General features: G+C 44.6%; 1 protein-coding gene across 7 annotated transcripts in view; it reads right to left on the bottom strand.

Annotated features, from left to right (window-relative positions):
* RAB11FIP1 (RAB11 family interacting protein 1) overlaps positions 1-20,010 on the bottom strand; it is a 44,638-nt gene extending 24,628 nt beyond the window's left edge. The window contains exons 1-5 of one of the 7 annotated variants that reach the window (XM_077144235.1): positions 19,562-20,010; positions 6,701-7,143; positions 4,796-5,582; positions 1,912-3,765; positions 1,039-1,147 (exon numbers count right to left, since the gene is read on the bottom strand). In XM_077144235.1, the coding sequence (XP_077000350.1) occupies positions 1,039-1,147; positions 1,912-3,765; positions 4,796-5,582; positions 6,701-7,143; positions 19,562-19,932 (3,564 nt within the window). In that variant the 5' untranslated portion in view covers positions 19,933-20,010. Of the gene's footprint in view, positions 1-1,038; positions 1,148-1,911; positions 3,766-4,795; positions 5,583-6,700; positions 7,144-10,820; positions 12,550-13,564; positions 14,031-15,510; positions 18,681-19,225; positions 19,452-19,561 lie in introns of those variants that run through there. The other 6 variants (XM_077144240.1, XM_077144237.1, XM_077144238.1 and 3 more) reach the window with 6 other exon arrangements.
* Positions 20,011-20,381: the final 371 nt, after the last annotated feature.

Below are 20,381 nucleotides of genomic sequence, written 5' to 3'. Positions count from 1 at the left end.
TTCCTGCCAATCCTAAAGAATACCTACAACATTATACAAGATTCTACAAAGGTTTCAGGCACTAGGGTAACTCTCCAAAACCTACAATCTCCAGATGGGTCCCTGGACTAGGGAAGTCCTGAAATGCAGAGGGGCCAGCCTTTCCAGAACATCAACTAGTTCCATCCGCCTCTCCCATATTATCGACAGCCCCTTCCAAAATGAAAAATTAGAATGGGCATAGCCCAAATACCCCTAAAGAGTGGGACAAAGATCAAAAGTGATGGTGAAGTTATACAGAGAAGGTCAGTTTCAACAAATAAGTATGATTGCTGTATCATTATACAGATATTTCTTTTAGCCTCCAGTACCTTAGAGCAGCTAGAAATCAAAATCTAAAATTATGGAACTGTAACCCACACCAAATTCTGAAATCTGCTCTACAACTAATTGTTGTGATGAAATTTATTGCTTTTATGTATATATGTTATTCAATGAGAAGGAGGGACGTAACAGAGAAGATAGGATTTAACAAATGAGGATGACTACTGAATCATTATATTGATATTTCTGCTGGTCTCCAGTGTCTTGGAGCAGCTAGAAGAAAAAACGAAAAATGGTGGAACTTTAAAATCTATTCTATAACTATTTGTTAAGATGTACTTGGTAACTTATTGCTTTTTTGTATATATGTTCTAATTCACAACTTAAAAGATGTTTAAAAACAAAAGAAACATGGAAAAATAAAAACATGTGATTTGCATGGGCCAGACTGTGGATGACATTACCTTATTAAAATGTGCTGATGTCAATTATGTAGCTTGAGACACAAGATATTAAATAATAAATAACTATAAGGAAAAAATTATTCAGTGGAAAATCTGGGGGTTTCCAGATTTACCCAAACACTTTATCCAAAAGCAGCAGAAGTATGATTACACTAATCCCATTATAACCTGCTGCCCAAGGAGAGTTGTACATAACGGTAACTCTAGAGAAGATCTGGTGTTTTGGGGGGTAGATTCCTAACAATGCGCCAACTTCTTAGGGAAGACATACCTTCATTATGGCTTCATTGATCAAGTTCTCACTGATGATGGTGGCTGTTCCCAAACTGGAGTTAGCAACCTTGGCGGCTGTTGTGTTCATTGGCTTCACAGGATGAAGTCTAAAGAAGAGAGGAAAAGGGATCCTTTCCTTAATGGCCAAACTAAGAAATCGCCCAACTCGAAGATGGTAGCCAGCAAGCTACACAAGGAAGAAAAGGGCGATGACATGCTCTGTGCCCATCTCCATTCCAACACATCCCAATGTCTAAGTTCCTGTGGAAATGAAAGGGTCAGGACTGGGCAGTCACAGGCAAGCCAACAAAGCACACCTTTGGCCAGGTGTCCTAATGTTCTCACAAGACTTTTTGTCTCATTATGAACATCAAGAGAACACTAAAGATGCTCTCTTACTTTAGGAGGCAACTGTAGCCTAGGACTATACTGTGGAAGTCCCTCAAGGGTCTCCTGTTCTTCTAAAGTAAAGAAAAAGTCCAAGACAAACATGCCAGCTTCATATCAGGCAGTGCTTAAAGGAAGTTTCCACGCTGCCAGATTCGGCCACTCAATCTCAGATAGTTTCTGAGACTATTAAGATACTGATCACAGTACATTTCTGCAATTTTAGAGCTCAAAATCTGAATGTGCAGAACAATTCTTAAGGTATCACTGAAGATTACTTCTATGCTCTTGTTACAAACACAAGGCTGCCTGGAGGTATTCCCACTATAATGGACAATCCTTTTAAAATAGGCCCTACCAGCAAAGCAGACCAGTTGCAGGATCAGAGCATGTGAGTGGTTAGGAAGCTATAACCTCTGCAGGAACAAAGCAAGGGGGTGAACATGGGCTCACATTTAAGAAAACAATCTTCCCCATCTCTCACCTGTGCTTGGCTGACCCACTTCCAGCGCTTGGCTGAGCTGAGACTGGATGTGTCTCTGAGGGTGAGACCCAGGCCTGAAGAAGCGGCTTCCTCTTGCCAGAATTTTCAACTTTACCAGCGGAGCCCTCTGCTGTTGCTTTTTTTTGAGATTCTGCTCTACTAGTCTGGTGAGTGTCAGAATGTGGAGAGCTAGGGAAAGAGTGTGTGGGAGGAAAGGACTCAGAAAAGAAGGGACTGGATACAGGGGGGTCCAGGTACACGTCAGGAGGATGGCTTGGCTTCCCATTTCCCTTCAGTTTCTCTTCCTCACAGCTGCCAGGGCTTGGGAGCTGTTTATCCAAGCTTGAGCTCTTGCCAAGGTGTGGTCTGTGAATTCCTGAAGCTTCAGCTGGCTCTGAAGAAGCCACACCAGATGCTTTGGGTGCTTTCGATCTGAAGTCATGCAGGCTGTCTGCAGCAGCTGCAGATCCATCCGCCTCACCACTTGGCGCCTTTTCCTTCTCTGCACAGGCACCTAATGTGCTCGGAGAAGAAGTTCCTACTTCTAGAGCTGCCATCTTTGCTGGCTCCCTGACCTCTTCTACTTGCTCTACTCTCTCGTCATCCGATGTGACTTCTGGAATGGAAGGAAGGCTTAAGTTCAGATCAGCCATGACAGGAGATTTAGTATCTGGAGCGGAATGAAGATCACTCAAGGGATCAGACAATAAACCTTCATGATCGCTGGCCTTGCTTTGATATTGCTCTATAAGGGAGTCGTCTTCCTCTGTCTGAAAGTGTACAGTGTCTTTCCCTGAGCTTACTTCACTCATGGGGCCTTCTGAGAAAAGCGGCTCCTCATGAGAGGGGGAGAGCAGGCGCTCTGCCATGGAAGCTGGTACACTGCAACTAATGGGCCCAGGTTCAGTCAAGACTTCCCTCTCCAACACCTGTGTATGAGGAGACTCAGAAGGTTCTCTCAGCTCCTGGGGATTACAGTTGTACTCTTCTACCAATTCAGTGGACTCCTCCATCTTCTCTTCCGTAAAGAGCTGTTCCGAAAATGATACACGCTTCTTGATTTTCTTCTGGCCTTCAGTGACATTCAGACCCATCTCTTCCTGTTGCTGCATCCTGGAATCAAGTGGGAACACCGAGTCTCCCGCTTTAGGAGGTGACACAGTTTCTTTAACTGCAGAAGTCATTTTACCATCCCTAACTTTGTTCTCCCCAAAATATCTAGGCTGGATCTCAAAGCCTGCGTCTTCTCCCTTACAAGGCTTCCCAGCTGGGTTTTCAGTACTACCACTTCTGACTGAAAAGGTAAATGCTATTTCTTGGAACTCTTTAGATGCAGGGATGTCGTCTTGCTGTTTTGTTTGGGAAAATTTCAGAAGCTCCTCTCCTTGTTGCTCCACTTCAGGTTTCTCCAGGAGGGATTTTTCTGAGTCCTTAATGTTGACATTCTCTGTGCCTGCCTCACTGGCCTTCCCCTCTTCCATTTCCTTATAAACTGAGATGGATGGCTGTTTGGAAAGTGATCCTGAGGCAGAAGAAACAGTATTTGGGACTTGTGTTAAATTCTCCTTTTGTGACTCTCCTTTAAGAAGTAAAGAGGATTCTTCAGAACTGGCCCAGTGCTTGTCTGTAGAAAGCCAGTTTTCAATAGGAGTGGATGTGGAAATGGGAGCCACTATGGGAGATGAGAAAGAGAAGACAGAAGGACTCTCAGAGGGTTGTGTCTCTGAGCCATGCCCCAATTCAGAAGGAAAAGGTATCTGATCAGAACTGGAAGGGACAGCAGAAAAAAAGAGTGAGGAGTCAGAGGGAAAAGGAAGCCTGGCTTTGGGTTGAGCCTCTGGAGACACTTCCAGTCTGTAAAAAGGACAAAATAAAATCTGCAGGTCAGTTGCAGATGCATCATAAGAGATAAAAAGGAAAAAAAAAAAACACGTAAAAATAAGTCATTCAAAGGGGAAGAATTTTTCTTTTTGTTTTTTAGCATTTGGGGCAGTAACTTAAGAAGGAAAGAAAGGACACCAATACTTAACATACAGAAAGGAACCCTTTAATCGTCACGCACACTTGCCACACAAAGGTCTGCTGCAAGAGAAACAGGTCTGCTGCAAGATCCAGGTAAAGCCAACAGCCTGTAGTTTCCTTTGGTGATAAGCGCAAAGCCCCTAGCATTTGCTTATTGCAGGGCCAGAGGCACCTAAAATGTTCAGAGCACAAAAGATGGACTTTAAGGCAACAGGTACAGATTCTGAAGAGGAACAATCTGCGTGCATGCGTGTGTGTGTGTGTGTGTGTGTATCAGATCAAAGCAGAATCTCCAAAAAAAGTCTCTCGCACCCCAGATCATGGAAATATTGTTAGTACGAATGTTAGTCATGCCAAGAAGCAGAAACCCCACAAGGCTCAAACCCTTGCAACAAGGTGCAGAGCAAACACAGAAAAATGTCACAGGCACACTCCAGAGTGGACCAAGGGTCTCTTGTGCCAGTCTATCACACTTTCCTTCTCAAAGTGTGAGAAGGAAAGAGGCAAATGTGCTAAAAAGAAAAAAAAAAAACCTTACTAAACAAAGTTCTGCACATACTCCAACCAAAAAACTTAGTATTCCCAACCGATGACCCTCATAATCTGCTACAAACCATGGCAGGAACTTCCGCTGGAGTCTGATTATCCTATTGAGAAGGACAAACCATGCCAGATGGACAATGGCTCTGGGCTGGGAAAGATTATTTCAATCTGTGCAGGCCTGGCAAACAGTAGGGACTTAGACTCGTCAACCCTGGGCCACCATCACAGAATAATAAGCAAGATTTTCTCTGCCAATTGCCTTGCTAAATGCCATGTGCAGTGAGATAGGAAGACCCTCACAAAAAGAGGCAAGACTAACCGAGGTTTGACGGCTTTGGTCTGCGGAGCCCATGTAGAGGTAACAGGTGGTTTAGGTTCAGAATTGGTCTCTGGGTCAGCTTCTGGTTCTGCAATCTGCACTTCTTCAAAAGGGTTCATGGATTTACCCCGTCCAGAGACAACAGCTATAGTATCTTTCTCAGATGTTTTCACAACATCTTCGGTACGCCAGGACCCATCCTCCTTTGGTTTGACTCCCACAGGTATGCCTTCCTTCACCTTCCCCAGGACGGCAGGGGGGTTTTCGCCTTCACTGACCTTAGCCACATCCTTCTTTCCTGTCACCAGAGAAAGCAGAGAGGACTTCTTGTTCTCTGGCTTCTTGCTCTCTTTGGTTTCTTTGGCAGCCTCCAAATTTGCCGGCACCATGTTTTCCCTTACATCTTTGCTGACCAGTGGTCGGTACGACGGTAGAGACATGGATTTCAAAGAGTCTTTTGTAGGAGACGTAGAGAGCTGCCTGTCAGCTTCCCCAGGCTCCCTCCAAGACCGAGGGGCCAGGTTTTCAGTGGAAGAGAACAGATGTTTCTTCCTGAAGCCCTGGGGGGATGGGGAGGATGAGGGGCTACTGTCTTTGGTCTCGCTTTTAGCTTCTGACTGTTCCAGGTAAACATGGTTCCCGTTGATGCAGACATTCGAGTGGGAAAGTAAGTCATTCTTAGACCGAAGGCCGCCAAGAAAGGAAAGTCCTTCCTTCTTGGGAGGGTTGAGGTTGATCTGATTCAGTTGCTTGGGATCTGCACTTGCTGTTCTTTTGTGAGTCATGACTGTGGGGCGGGTGGGGGACAAAGAACAGAAAGGGGATAAGAAGTTAAACGAGCGGTTTGTTTAACTACCCAGATACACTTTTGGTTACCACAACTTAGGGAAGGAAGGCAGGTGTTACTGGCATCTAGTGGTTCAGAGTTGGACTCTGCATCAGCTTCCAGTTTGGCAATCTCTACTTCTTCGAGGGGGGTTAGAGATTTACCCCTGGGTTTAGCCAGGGATGTTGCTAACATCCTACAGTGCACAGGACAGCCTCCTGCAGTAAAGAATTGTCTCAGCCAACCTGTCCTTAATGCCTAGATTGAGAAACCCTGCATTAAAACAATGCAAAAGGACAGCATTCTTGGTAGAGGAACACAATGGGTCAATGGGAGGTAGGAATTTAGTCTCTGAAATTGAAGTTAAAAATACACAATTTATTCAAAATAAAGAGGACTGGATTCTTTAAGCTTCCATTAGGATGCATCCCATGAAGGTTAAGCACATAAAAGGAACTCAAAATATATCTGATGAATTAATGAAATGTCAGAATTATAAGCTTCCTTAGTTTTACTCTTAAAAAAACAAAAAAAAACTTGGATGCATTCATTCTGTTAGCTTCAAATATGTGTACAAATGCACAGCAGTTATAAAGCCAGACAATTTTGAAGTTGTCGTTTTTTTGTGTGCGAGTACATGGTCCGGAAATTAAACCTGGGTCTTCCACCTGTACACCCCAGAAGTTATTTTTAATACAGTATTTTTACTGTATTTTTAATACAGTCTTAGAAAATCAGAAGGCTTAGAAAGTAGAGATTACCCCATCATCACCACTACCACCACCACTACCCCTACCACCTCTACCCCCACCAACTACCACCACCGCCTCTACCACCACCACCACCGCTGCCCCTACCACCTCTACCCCCACCAACCACCACCACCGCCTCTACCACCACTACCACTTCCACCACCAACACCACCTCTACCACCGCCTCCATCACTACTACCTCTACCACCATATCATCATTTTAGTAACTGAAAAGCCAAATTATTCTCTTAAGTTTTATTTCTCTCTCTCAAAGCAAACTAGGCCACAGTGAGGAAGAGAAGCCTAGTGAAAAAGGAAGGAACTCACTGTCAGAGGCAGAAGACGACTCGTCCTCATTGTCATCATCTCCCCAGCGGGACTGAAAGTTGCCAGGACGAAGCATCACTCTGTCTGACTTTGAAGTAGGCAGAACGGACATGGACTGGGAAAGTGGTGTTTTCTGCAAATTGGACTTGGAAAACAAGGTCTTGATCTTCGATTTCTTTTTCTTGTCTTTAGTAGGAGACTCGTCATCACTGTCGGCTGACGGTGCCGTGCTGGGGATGATGGCTGAAGCAGAATCAGAGATGGCATCCTTATTCTTGCCTTTGAGCTTGTTCTTCAGTTTTCCAAATGGATTGTGAGACTTGTCTTTCACGGAAAGGTCGAACATGCTGGCAGTCAAATTGTTTCTCATAAACTGGATGTCGACCTCGATTTCGCCTCGCTCTTTTTCCTTCTTTCCCGGTTTGGATTTCAAGGTATACCATCTACAAAGAGAAAGACCGAGGATTACCTTTGAGCTAAAGAGCCTAAACAATTTTCACCAATCATCTCTGTGCCAGTTTGAAACGATTATGCACCCTAGAAAAGACATGTTTTAATCATGATTCATAATGTGGAGGCAGCTGTTTCTTTTAATCCCTATTCAGTACCGTAGGTTCGAAACTTGATTGGGTTATCTCCAGGAGATGTGATACATCCAACTGTGGGTATTAACCTTTGATTAGAGGAAGATGTGACTCCACCCATTCCAGGTGGGTCTTGATTAGTTTACTGGAATCCTTTAAAAGAGGAAACGTTTTAGAAAAAGCTTATGAGCCATGAGAACCAGGAGAGCCCATGCAGCCAGAGACCTTTGAAGATGAAGAAAAAAAACGCTCCCGGGGGAGCTTCATGAAACAGGAAGCCAGGAGAGAAAGCTAGTAGACTTCATCAGGTGCCTTTCCAGCTGAGAGAGAAACCTGGAACTTCATCGGTCTTTCTTGAGTAAAGGTAACCTCTTGCAGGTGTCTTAATTTGGACACTTTCACAGCCTTAGAACTGTAAACTTGCCACTTAATAAATTTCCCCCTTAAAAAGCCGCTCTGTTTCTTGTATATCGCATTCCAGCAGCTAGCAAACTAGAGCAATCTCTAATTCCAGCAACTGGCCACTTCTCTCTGTTACTACCAATTTTTTAACACTCATATGCTCTCTCTCTTTAGGGGCAGCAGGTGGGGTGGGCAATAAGGGCAGAACAGTGGTTTTATTTTTGAGAAGACACCATTAGACAAAGATCAGGTCTGCCTGTGTACTAACTATATAATTACCTAATATCCTAGAATTCAATAAAGGGCTATTTCTTACAAGCTTTTTTTAAAATAAAATTAACATTCCATCAAGTCATATCCTATGATTGGCATTTTCTTTCAGTAGGGTAAAAATGCAAAAGACCACCCCCAAATAGCTAAGAAGAAAGTGCAAATGTATATGCAAATCTCAGAAAAAAATCAGAAGCTTGTAAGCAGCAGTCTCTAGCAAGAAGTAATTGGAACATATGAGACAAAGTAAAAGAAAAGAGAAAGCGAGAGGGAGAAATTGGAAAGGAGGCATTCCTCCCTCGCTTAATAATCAGAAAAAAGAACATTTCAAACATTATTCAAATATTGCACTTGGACGTTTGCAAACTACTTCGAGATATGGCAAATGATATTGTATCAACCCAACACCATTGAAAGACAAACTTTAGAAAAAGGAATGCTCCCCTTGGTATTTATTTTTCATCTGGGAACCTGATATCTTTCTTGAACTGCAAGAAAGTGAGACAGGTTAGAGCATAAACACGACGGGACAAACTTCTCCAAAAACAGGTCTACTGATAGTCATCCATGGGGTCACTCCCACACACCGAGAACCCACATTCTGATGTGGGTTCAGTGACCTACTTAAGAGCTGAGGGCAGGGACCTTTAAGGAAATGATGGTTTTGCTCAAATAAGCACAACTTCCTTTTTCACCTTCAGCCACCTCTTGCTGAAGGGCACCTCAGTGTTCCCCAGGATCTTAGCTCATTCTGCACTTGAAGGAAAGGGGCAGAGGGAAGTGGGAAACTAACATTTAAACAGCTCCTCCAGCATTCCTGGCACTGTTCATATGTAGAAACATCCTCATAAAAGTCTCACGAGAATGGTATGAAGTGTATATTGTACCCACTCCACAGATGACGATTTCAAACCCAGAAGTTAGGTAATTTGCATAAGATCATGCAACTGTTAAGCTGCCAGGACTGAATCAGCTCTGCATTTCTCCACAGCTCCCATTTGTTCTCCTACACAAAGACCCCCACTTTGCACTCTCTCTCCAAACTTATCTTCTATCTTTTGCAAAACAAAGAGCTCAGTTTTAAGGGCTCAGATTTAAATTCTTTTTAAGACAAATTTAAGCTTCTAATGTAAATGTCACAAAAGGAGAAGGGGGGAACCCAGAGCTTGCTATCAACCAATCAATCATGATTACATGAAGTCCAACACACAAAGTTATCAAGAATTTACACTGAATTAACAAAATGCATCCTAGATCTGATGAAGTTCTGTGAGATAAAATATCGGACCCTTCGGGGGGAAAAAAGTTTTTTGTGGTTTTTAAAACCACACTCCACAGCTGGAGGGGGCCCAAGTGGGGCGGCACTGGGTGCTAGAAGAAGCAAGGTCTTCAGAGACAACGTCAGCCCTGCTGGCCTAATGCCTTTTCAATATATTTTCCAAGGCTTGGCCAGGAATAGTTTGCATATTTGTCACTCAGATGTTGAGAGGATTATTTATAATTTCCTCCTCTAACAGTCACGTGCTGACTGGTAGCCTTGGTGATGATGGGTGGTGAACTTCTGTAAATACCAATTGCAGGCACCTGAAATGGGGAAGCTGCTGAGGGCCAAGCTGATGACCACAGCAGCCGACGTGGCAGAGGTTGCACCTCCCCACCCAGGGAAGAGGGTCAGTCAGGGCACTCTGCTGATGGCAGGCAAGACAACCACAGGCCTTCAAAGGCCACTTGAAAGTTCTCAGGACCAGCCCACATTTCAAAAGTACCATGCCAAAGCCTGTTTATTTTGTGGGCAGTTACAGCCTACCCCAGAAATCTCCCTAGGGGGCTGTTACACCTGACGCTCAGGTCCAATCCCCGAGCATCAAAGTGGGATTTGTTCTGGAAACTTCCAACACCACCTGAAGGTGTGAACAGAAACTCCAGCAACTGTGCAAACGTAAAACCAGATACCAGGGAGCCACGAAAAGACACAGGGCTGCTTTGGAATGCGAAAAGCAGCCAGGCAACCAGGCAGGTAGGCATTCCATACAAATGTTTAGAATTAAAAAAAAAAAAAAAATCGGAATTTATTAAAGCCGGAAAGAAGGAGCAGAATTATTCCTTCTATCACCATGTTATACTTATCACTAAATTCAAAACCTCTTGAAGCAAAGGCTATCCAACACTGGTAGAATTTGGTAAGAATAGTGAAAGTCAGGGTCCCTCAATGTCTCACCCTTCTGTAGCTTTTAACACGTCAATTCAATTTCAAGCCTGTCTGCCCCTCTGGGTTTCAGTTCACTTAATTCCCGGCCCTCACGGAAGTTGTTCATGAATAATAAAGTCCCAGCTGAGCAACACAGCCTGGGGTGGCGGCCCAGGTAGGATGGGGGGTGAGGTAGGGGGGTGGATTACCTTTTAGGCAGGCCCAGAGAGCTTGCCACAGCTCACAAACCAGGGCTGGGTCCCTTTCCCTAGTCCAAAAGGCAGAATATATAGAAAAAATCCTAACCCAATGTAGCAAGTTGGTTGATTGTGTGTGTGTGTTTAAGCTTATATTCTGGAAAAATCTTACAGTCTATTAACACTTTAAATGATCTCTTACATAACCAAATAATTGTTTTTTTAAAGGGCTGATTTGCATGTCTCAAAAATAATCTTTCCGGAGCTGGAAAAAAAACATGGTTTTCCCTTAAAACATTCCAGAGAACGGACACACACTGAGAAATGATGGTTTCAAAGATACAAATCAAGTTCTGTGTGCTGTTTTGTGTGTTTTTTGAGCATCTACTGCATGCCAGGGACTGGAAACACCAAGATAAAAGAGCCCGGCCCCAACCCATGAAAAGCTCACTTTTCAAGGAAACAGAGGGCAGACTCACCCAATACCAAGAAGTGTTTGTTAGGTTGGGACAACCGCTTTCTTTTCTGAAGCACGAGAAAATAATGATCCATGAAGAGAAACTCCTGCTACAGTATACAATTTCTCCACAAATTAAGTTTCACAGCTAAATTAAACCCCCAGGGGAGATAAAAACACTTAATTAGGGATGCCCCAGCAGAAAAAAAAAAGCATCCTTGACTTCAACAAAGAAGGGTCCAGGAAAGGCAAAAGCAAGGAGGACCCCCAGCTTTATGTGTTACTTGCACACTTCTGACGTTCTAGTGATTTCAAGGGATCGTTTTTTTCGTCCAGTCAGCCGTGGACGGTCTACTTCCGGTTCAAAATCTCAACCAGGCCGTAGAGCACCAGCCGTCTCCATGGTCACCAAGCACGACGTCTCCAAGGTCACCAAGCACAACGCAGGGGATTACGGCCTCAGGTGAGGAAGGAAGCCGGAAGAGGAGGAAAGACCCCGCCATCGTGTCTGGGACAGACGCTGCACTCGCTGTTTCTCAGATGAAGACATTTTAGAAAGCAGTTCATCAACTGTTTCCCCCAGGGAATACTAACAAGGCTCAAAATCATTTGGTTAGTGTTTGAGAACATCTTAAAACGGCTCTGGAAAAGTCACTCCATGTGGGCAAAATGTCCCTGCTCTTTCTTCTCATGGTACCTTAGCAAACAGGGACAGATGTTTACAGCCAATAAAAAGTCTGTGGAGTGTATTCTACAGAAGCTATGTGGTTTAACGAGTTGTACTATTGAAGAAGGCTGCTGGTCAACATTACCTAGCATTAAATACAGACTACAGCCAACCAACCTGGCTTCCCTGTACATTCCGGAACTTTGCCTCTGCTCATCCTTGGAGGATGCTCCTGTTAAATCATGGGGGCAGCGAATGGCTCTTTCTTTCTTTCTTTTTTTTTTTTTTTTTTAAAGCCTAATCCCTACAAACAAGCAGCCATTCTAACAGCCGCAAAAGAACATCTACAGTCATCAAACTCGATCTTCAGAACTGGTAAAAGACATGGTAGAAGAGACACAGTAGAAAAAGCAGGTTAAGAATGCTATTGGGCCTTTCTGTATTATTTGCTCTACAGAATTCTCTTGGAAGGTTATCAAAACATGTCATAGGAGAATTTGAAAAATATTTTTACAAGGGGCTCAATTCCACTGAGTGTCCCAGAGGAGCTAAGTGAGGGCACCCAGATGCTCAGAGGGGAAATCACAGGCATCAGAAGCTGGAAACAACAGAACCACGAACAATGACGAGCAGATGCCAGCCACATGCCTTCCCTTGTGACAGACATTGGCCTTTCTTGAGTCAAGGTATCTTTTTCTGGATACCTTAGTTTGGACATTTTTATGGCCTTAAAACAGTCAACTTGTAACATAATAAATTCCCTTTTTAAAAGCCATTCCATTTCTGGTATATTGCATTCTGGCAGCTTTAGCAACTAAAACAGCATGCAAATTTTACTTGTTCACAAGTAAAATTGCCTTACAATCTTCATACCCATCTTTGTTAAGGGCTAGATGATATTTTGTAAAGTGCATACATACCACAGTTTATCTCCCCTTTCAGATGGTTCTCAAAGGATAATTTAAGCTATCAACCCATTCCTATATATCCAAAATTTATCCATGCAAATACAAAGTACACTCATTTGCATTTGAAGAGAGTTTTGTATTTGGTTTATATCATGTAATTTCCAAAAGTAAAACAAAGAAAAAAATCAGAATTTTTTATATACAATAATCGTGTATATTTTTCTGTAATTTATCAAGAGATTTAATGATCCTCAGAAGAGGGGTTCTACATAGGTAGAAGAAACCAGAAAAAGAGGGCTCCCAAAATATCTCATATTCAAGATGGCATATTTAATTAAGTTTATCCATCAAGACATGTTTTCTAAATTGACAGCAAAACGAAACTTCTTGTATGCTGAGACTAAAGGAAACAGCAGATGTCAGCATTTAAGATTCTCTGACAGGGTGGGCCACGGTGGCTCAGCAGGCAGGAATGCTTGCCTGCAATGCCAGAGGGCCTGGGTTCGATTCCCAGTGTCTGCCCATGTGGGAAAAAAAAAATTCTCTGAGAATGGTAAATTCATCAACTTATCTTTTATATCATTTGATAGGATGTTTTTAAGCCACAGATATTAAGAGTCTACCATCAGATTAGCCCAAATGTAAATACCAGTGATGTATTTGTTCAGGCAAGAGACTTTAAGGGTGAAACAGCATGCAATAGTCTGGCTCACTATCCCTTGGCCAGGACAAAAGAAAAACAAACAAGTAAACTTCAGCATGACAGACATTAAAAGAACATTCCAACCGCTCATCCCCCCAAAAAACGACTTCACATACTCCTTTCTATGAGAATTTCTGACGCTGGAGCAGAGTATTTGTGATTTTTTTTAAGTCCAAACTTAACCTTGGGGGGAAAAATACCACCAAAAGGCATTTTTAAGTCGTATATTTAAAAACAAATAATTAGTAAAAATGAAAAGTTGCATTTTAGAGACTCATATGTCACAGTTCACTGCTCTAGGAGCCGACACACTTAGAGAAATGTCCCAGGACCCAGCTAGCCGCTGCCCTTCAAACAGGACACCCATTCTTTACCATAACAAGAGGCCTTTCAGATCAGGTTTTCTTAAGCCCTACTTGTTCTACCTAGAAGCTAGCCATGTCCTTTTAAATAAAAGAGGACTTAAAGTGACGTGTGTGGCAGCTTACCTCTAGAAATGTTTTCCTGGAATTTCTAATAAATGCTTCCCCCCTACTCTACTCAAAGGCCAGCGTTCAGGAAAAGACACTTAATTACAGCTGCCCTTTTTTTCTCTCCAAGGCACATTCCTAAATGTGTCCCCCAGGGATACCCTGGAGACTAAAGCCCTGGATTTTTCTCTAACAGATTATCTACAGACTTCTCCCTGCAGGAAAGGAATTTCTTGTCTCATTAGTGACTAAAACAGCCTCCTTTGCCAAAGGCATCATTAGCCACCCAGCTGCAGAAGGTAACCCACTCCTTTGATGTTAAGAAAGGGCAGTGATAAGGAAGCCACACCCAGAACTGAAAAACCGAGGGTGGGGGCAGGGTTTCGACCTCATACTTTGGACAGCTCTAGACTTTGTTCACTAAACTCAAAGGAAGATTGAATGAGTCTCCACGTCCATTCTGAGCCTACAAGAACCGCCCCCCCTCCCCCGCCCACACACTCTGCGCTCTCACAAAGACATTTACTGAGCTCCTGTGTTAGGTCACACAGCAAAGAACAAGACAGAGGTGTCCCTGGCCCAAGGGAAAAGCAAGTGGAAGTCAAGTTCGATCTTTCTGAGTTGGCTGGGGCTTGAGCCCTGATCCAGGATACCGCAAGGGAAGCCGACCCCATGACCAAGTTTTTTCCAAGACAGACTATGGTTTGGCAGCTCATTTTCTTCACAGGCCCATTCAGGGGTCTAGGTGTTGATCTGGGGGGAACTCATGGGCCCTGAGGTTCAGAGGCATGTTCCAGATCAAAAGTGAGGGAGTTGCTCTAAAATGAAGAAAAGGCCTACAATGACCTCCTATCATTCTCTCCACCTAGGGCTAAAGCTCTGAACCCTTCTGGAGCTAAGCCAGAGCTAGGTGTCTCTCCAAAAGTACAAGGTGGGAAGCACAATGCTCCAGAACACACTGCAATTAAGTTATCTTTCAGGGGAATCCCAAGAAAGGAAAGACTTAACCAGTAACAACGGTGCTCGGATTTTCCAGCCTGTTATGAAACTCTAAATGTGCTTATGAAGCCTAAAGGTACAGCATTTTAAAAGATACCTAAAATTATAATAGATTATAACAGGGTAAGGAAGAGCGGTGTCAGCAAATATATGCTGGAGTTTATAACATTTTAAGAAACTCGTATTGCTTATAATGTAATCAAAACATGTTTAAGTTAATAATTAGTTAACATGACATATCAGATACTTTTTACAAAAACCATCCTCTGCTGGTAGTTATAGAAATACAATAGAAGTCAGTTACCAAAGTAAGTTTAAGCAAAATGGAAAAGGCATGACTCTTTTCTACATTTACCTTCTCTCCTATGAAAAATATTTAAATGGTTTACTTACTTGCCTCAGTTCTATTTTTTACTAACGGATTTATCTTTCCTTATGTTATATATTATTTTTTCCTTTTCTTAGTCCTGTATTCCTTGAAGTACTGACTTCTTCAGCTGTGTCAGAGCACACCAGTCAGATCACAGTAGCTCTACTATTTCAAAACAAAGACTTAGCCTGTATTAAAGCTATAAATACTTGAGGACACACGTGCACACAGTCTGGTTTCAATGGTATTTCCTACTAATTCACTCCAACAGAAGATGCAACTTTGGATGCCACTGGCCAAAGCTGCCTTTGTAATGGTGACCCCACCCTTTATCACAAGTGACTACTGGGAAAAGAAAGCAGCCACCATTCCTGGCTCACTTTTAATGCCAAGCTCTCCTTTTTATTTGTCCATTCTTATTACCTCTTCTCACTTACTCCCTCTTGCATCCAACTGCTCTCAAGTCAGGTCAACTGAACCTCCAAAATATTTCTGAAATCCATCAACTTCTGTCCATCTTCATACTCTCAGTCTAGCCCAAACCACCATTACCTCTCATCTAGATTATTCCAATAGTCTCACACTCAAGTCCTACCTTGCTCCCCAGTATCATTTTACACAACCGCTCCAGCTCCTCAGATGGTCCTGCCTTGGAGCCTCTGCACAGACTGCTTCCCCTATTCCCTCCATGGTTCACTGGAAAAATTCATTCTTTGGGTCTCAACCTTACAAAGGTCTCCTTCTTTAAATCATGGCTTTCCTGCTCTTTTCTCTTACAATACACTCTCCTCTTCATCCAAAGAACTAATCACAAGACATGATTCTTCATCTATGAGGTCATTTGTTTAAATGTCTCTCTCCCATTCCCACTCAAGACTAAGCTTCATGAGGGAAGGGATCACGCCAGTTTTGTTCACCTCTGTTTACACTGCCTACCCAATGCCTGGCATGTGGTAGGTATTAAAAAATATTTACTAAAAAAAAAAAGGACGAATTTTAGAGATGAGAAGGAAAAAGGGCAGTTTACCCCATGCTAACTGGATGTCTTTAAATGAAATCATAACCAAATAAATACCATAAAAAGAAACAGCAAGCAACATCTTTTACATCAGTCAAACAATAACTGTGAGGTTAGCCTCCCTTTTCTTAGTCATTTCATTCCGTTACTAAGCAGGTTAGAGTTGTTTATCCCAGATCCTACAGAGAATTCAGTCTTAAGCACACAGCTATGAGTTTTCTGAACTAGAGTGGGAGGGGACTGTGGCTGGGGAGAGGTGGGAGGGTTTCCAGGAAGACCCAATGTTACCTTTCAGGGGAATCCCAAGAAAGGAAAGACTTAACCAGTAACAACCTTGCTCGGATTTTCCAGTCTGCTATGAAACTCTAAATGTGCTTATGAAGCCTAAAGGCGCAGACATTGATTTCTCATAATTTGTGAATTATAGATCTCAGTGGTCATCAAAGTGATTTCTATGCACTCAATTCTTCCAGAAAAATAACTCTCTAGCCCTTATTTCTTTTTGATAATCCAAATTTCTCTTGGCAACTTATTTCAGCATCTCACTGTACTTAATAGCACTTCAAACTATCTAACCTTTACAATATACAAATCCTTTCATATGCAACTGAATTCCTTCTCCAGTCTTCAACAGAAATAAAAAAACCATCATTCAAGTTCTTTCTATCTAGAAGACTGTTACACTATTAAGTTTCATGATATTTAATTACGCAAGGGCCTTCCATTCACTAGGCTGAATAGATGTTTTAATCTGTCCTTAGAGACCACTTACCCCAATTTTGTTGCTTAGTATGCTAAAAGGGTTTTAGCAACCCTGGATCTCAACTACATAAGACTAGAGAGCTGAGCAAAGAATCCTACATATGGTTATCTGATTCTGCCTCTCTGATTCAGGTTTGTGGTATGACTATGGAATCAAGTGATTCCCATGTAATCAAGGCACACTGAGATCTCACATGTCTAGCAGATGTTTAAGTGTAAAACCAATTCGTTCCAATTTCTTCTTAACTCAAAGGGCATGCACTCTTCCCTAGTAAACGTATTCTATCTGTTTGTCAGTCTCTGGTGTTTTAGTGGTGTGTCATCGCATTAAATTTGAGGTCTGCAAATTCTGAGACAAGATAAAAAGCACATTCTCTTGACTCCAAATAAATATGATAGATGGGGGCTTATCAAATGAGCAAACAGAAATATTAAAACAGTTAGTTCTTAATGCCTTGAGTTTCAGCTTCTGAATCCAGGACAAAAGTCAATCTCTGTAGCAGCACCTCTTTTTCACTCGAAACTAAAACAGACACACATGCACACACACAACTCTCATAGAACCAAGGTCTGAGTTTTTCTTTTGTTTCTGGTTTTTAATGTCTAAGGTGGAGTCAACCATTAATAACTGGTTCAGGTGACTTTCCTGGCCCAACCAGTTTCTGTTAAACTTCTGCATCTCCAGTGCTATCTTGAGTGAAGACGTGCTGATCTCATTTTCCAAAGCTTAGCTGTTTCGGGCAGCCAAGTGATGTACCCGGGCAGCAGACAGGCTTAGCTGAATAGGGTTGCCACAGTCCCTTGGAAAACCCCAGGAAGTGATAAGTGGGAAGCCTGTAATCTCACCTAATGGTAGAGAAGCAAAGAAGCCTTCCTCTGCAGTTATAAAAAAACCATCAACAAAGCACCACCTCTCTGCAAGTCGATACTGTGACTCAGTGTAATCAGCTCATATGATAGAGACAGCAGTAACCAACGAGGTTTAGGATTACATCAGAGAGAACGAGAAAAATGAAGATGCAGAGGCTGAACCTTTCTGAAAAATGGAGCTTAAAGAGGTTTTCCTCCCTCACAATGCAGTTATAGAGCCTTCTGAATCTACACAATGGCTCCATTAATACAGAACCATCTTGAGCTATCCGTTAAGCCCGTCAACAAGCTCCACTTATGAATAGGGAAATTTGGGTGTTTAGAGACCAAGCAGCCTGAAGCCCAACAATGAGTCAGGATCAAAGCAGGTACCGGACACAGGAATCTGGAATTCCCATCTCTGGCAGGGAGATGCAGTCTATCTTTCAAGGGCATAAAATACTCCATGGCAAACAGACGGCAGATTTGGAGGTTAATTTCTACATATCTACAGCACCCAGGTGAAGCGGGAATGAAAGCCAACCTAAGGCCCCAGTGTCATTTAATCAGGTGGAAAATGAGCACTGCTTCAGCCCTGGACACTGCTCCCCTTATAGCTGGTAAATTGATGACAAGAGATCCTCCAATCCGTCTGCACATCGAGGCTCTCTATTTTATCCGATTTGAGTCCAGAAAAGCATCGTTGGGTCAGTCAGGCAAATTGGGTATATTCTTTGCAAGCATGCATGCTGAAACTGGACTCACCCTCTGGACAAGGGAGCCTGCCAACTTCAAACCCTCCCAAGAGAAAGTTAAAATATCATGCATATCTAAAAGGCACAAGGTGACTCAGCGTGCTTCATAAATGGTAGGGTTTAGGGGGTAAGATACGACTGGCTTATATTCTAGAAGATCCAGCAAAGTACCGATGTAAACTAAACAAGGCTTACGTCTGGTATACCAGAGCATAGCTATCAATTGTTCCCTGGGGTTAAGCATTATCCTTTCCCAGCACCTGTGAAAGAGAACAAATTTGTCACCATGGGGTGAATTAGTTTTTGCCTCCTTCCGGGAGGAAAGGAGATACCCTGACCCTGAACCCTCGACTGGGGAAGTACAGATGAGCAGTCACACACACACCCCCGCACCCCCTCCCCACCCACCCAAGAGTGGCCCAGAGCGAGGGGCCTAGCAAACTCCAAAAGAAAGCCACGCCTACTTCCCAGCTGGCTTGGCTAAGACTGACCCTGGCTCTGGCCATCATCGGGAAATTATGGCTGATCTAGCGTCCAGGGCAAACTGCTAATATTTGCAACCACAAAAGAAAGCCCAAATTATTCTAACCTTCTTTTTGGAGAGCTGAATTCTCCTCACCAACTTTTTGGAGAATGGGGGTAATTGTCATAGGACGGCCTGCATTCCCCGCCCCCGCCCTCTCCCCCTCACCCCCCACTGTAATGCTCTCACTGGGTCCCTGGGTTAGCTTGGGGGGCCAGGAGGCGGCGGGTCTCACTCCGGTTAACCCTCGCTGCGCCCTGGCCCGTCCAATCTCAGCTCCAGGTGTCCGGTCCAGCGAGGGCATCTGCCACGTACATTAATGTATGTAGTAAACACACACACACTATCATTAATAAGAGAAACTCCCCTGCCCACAGACATTTTCAATTCATCAAAAACCCACCAAGTGCTTACTATGTGCCAGGCACGGAGTGGCGTTCCACGGGTTACAAAACGCCCCAGGTGCCGCCCCAGGTTTCCAAGAGCTCAAAGGCTGCGAGGGCTGGGGCGCAACAGCCGAGGACTCGAAGCTACTGAGAGCACTGTTATTTATCGAGGGGCCCGCCTCGAAGAGTCACCTCACCAGTCCCCCGGGAACGCAAAAGGCCGTGATCGCCACGCTAGCTCTAAACGGATCCCAGCGCCGAGGCCACACGTCCCCCCTCCCCCGCAAAGATCCGCCCCTTCCCCCGCCGGCCCCTTGCCTCCACTCAGCTCCCCTCCCTCGGCGCGCACTCACTGGGTCTTCCTGCGGCCCTGGTCGCGGTGCAGCTCCCGCAGGTCCACCTCCGCGCGGCCCAGGAACTTGTCGAGGCCGAGCAGCGCGCGGTGCAGCACGGTGAGCTGCAGGGTGGCGGCGGCCGCGGGCCCGGCGGACAGCAGCGGCGGCAGCTCGAAGGTGGCCTCCTCGCGCCACACGGGCGCGCCCAGGCTGCGCTCCGACACCGAGGTGGCGTACTTCTCCTTGCCTACCTGGATCACAGCGTACGCGTCGCTCGTGCCCCCCGGCCCCTTGGCCCGCAGGCCCCGCGCCTGCAGCACCGTCACCTGCACGTGGGTTGGGGACCACACGACCCCCGGGCCCCGGCCCGCAGAAGCCGCCAGGGACATGGTGACCGACCCGCCGCCCACCCCCGGACGAAGAGGAGATAACCCTGCCCCACAGCCTCTCCGGCGCGCCCGGGCGACCCTACGGGCCTCTTTAAAGCTTCCGGCCACGCCCCCGCCGGGGCCCGCCTTCCCCTGTCGGGACCCCGCCCCACCTGCCGGCGCTCCCGCCCCGCCTCCGGCGCGCACGCAGCTCAGTGCACCCGGAATGCCGGGGGGAGGGCGGGAGCCAGGAGAATGCGTGGGAAGGGGCTGAGCCTTCCAGAATTCCGGTCTGGGAGGCGGTGGGTGAGCGATGCGTTGCCGGGATGCCGAGGGTCGCACGGCCGAACAGGACCTTGCCAAAACCGTGACTTGGGAGTCCGACCTAATTTCTAATCCCCTCAGCGTCGTTTGGTAGGCTAGTGACCCGGTGCAGATCACTTAGCATTTTTAAGTCTCAGTACCTTCGT

Source organism: Tamandua tetradactyla, chromosome 26 (genome assembly GCF_023851605.1).
Source record: "Tamandua tetradactyla isolate mTamTet1 chromosome 26, mTamTet1.pri, whole genome shotgun sequence".
Taxonomy (NCBI): Eukaryota; Metazoa; Chordata; class Mammalia; order Pilosa; family Myrmecophagidae; genus Tamandua; species Tamandua tetradactyla.
Note: the sequence above shows the minus strand (reverse complement) of the source record. Positions and strands in the feature narration are given on the sequence as shown.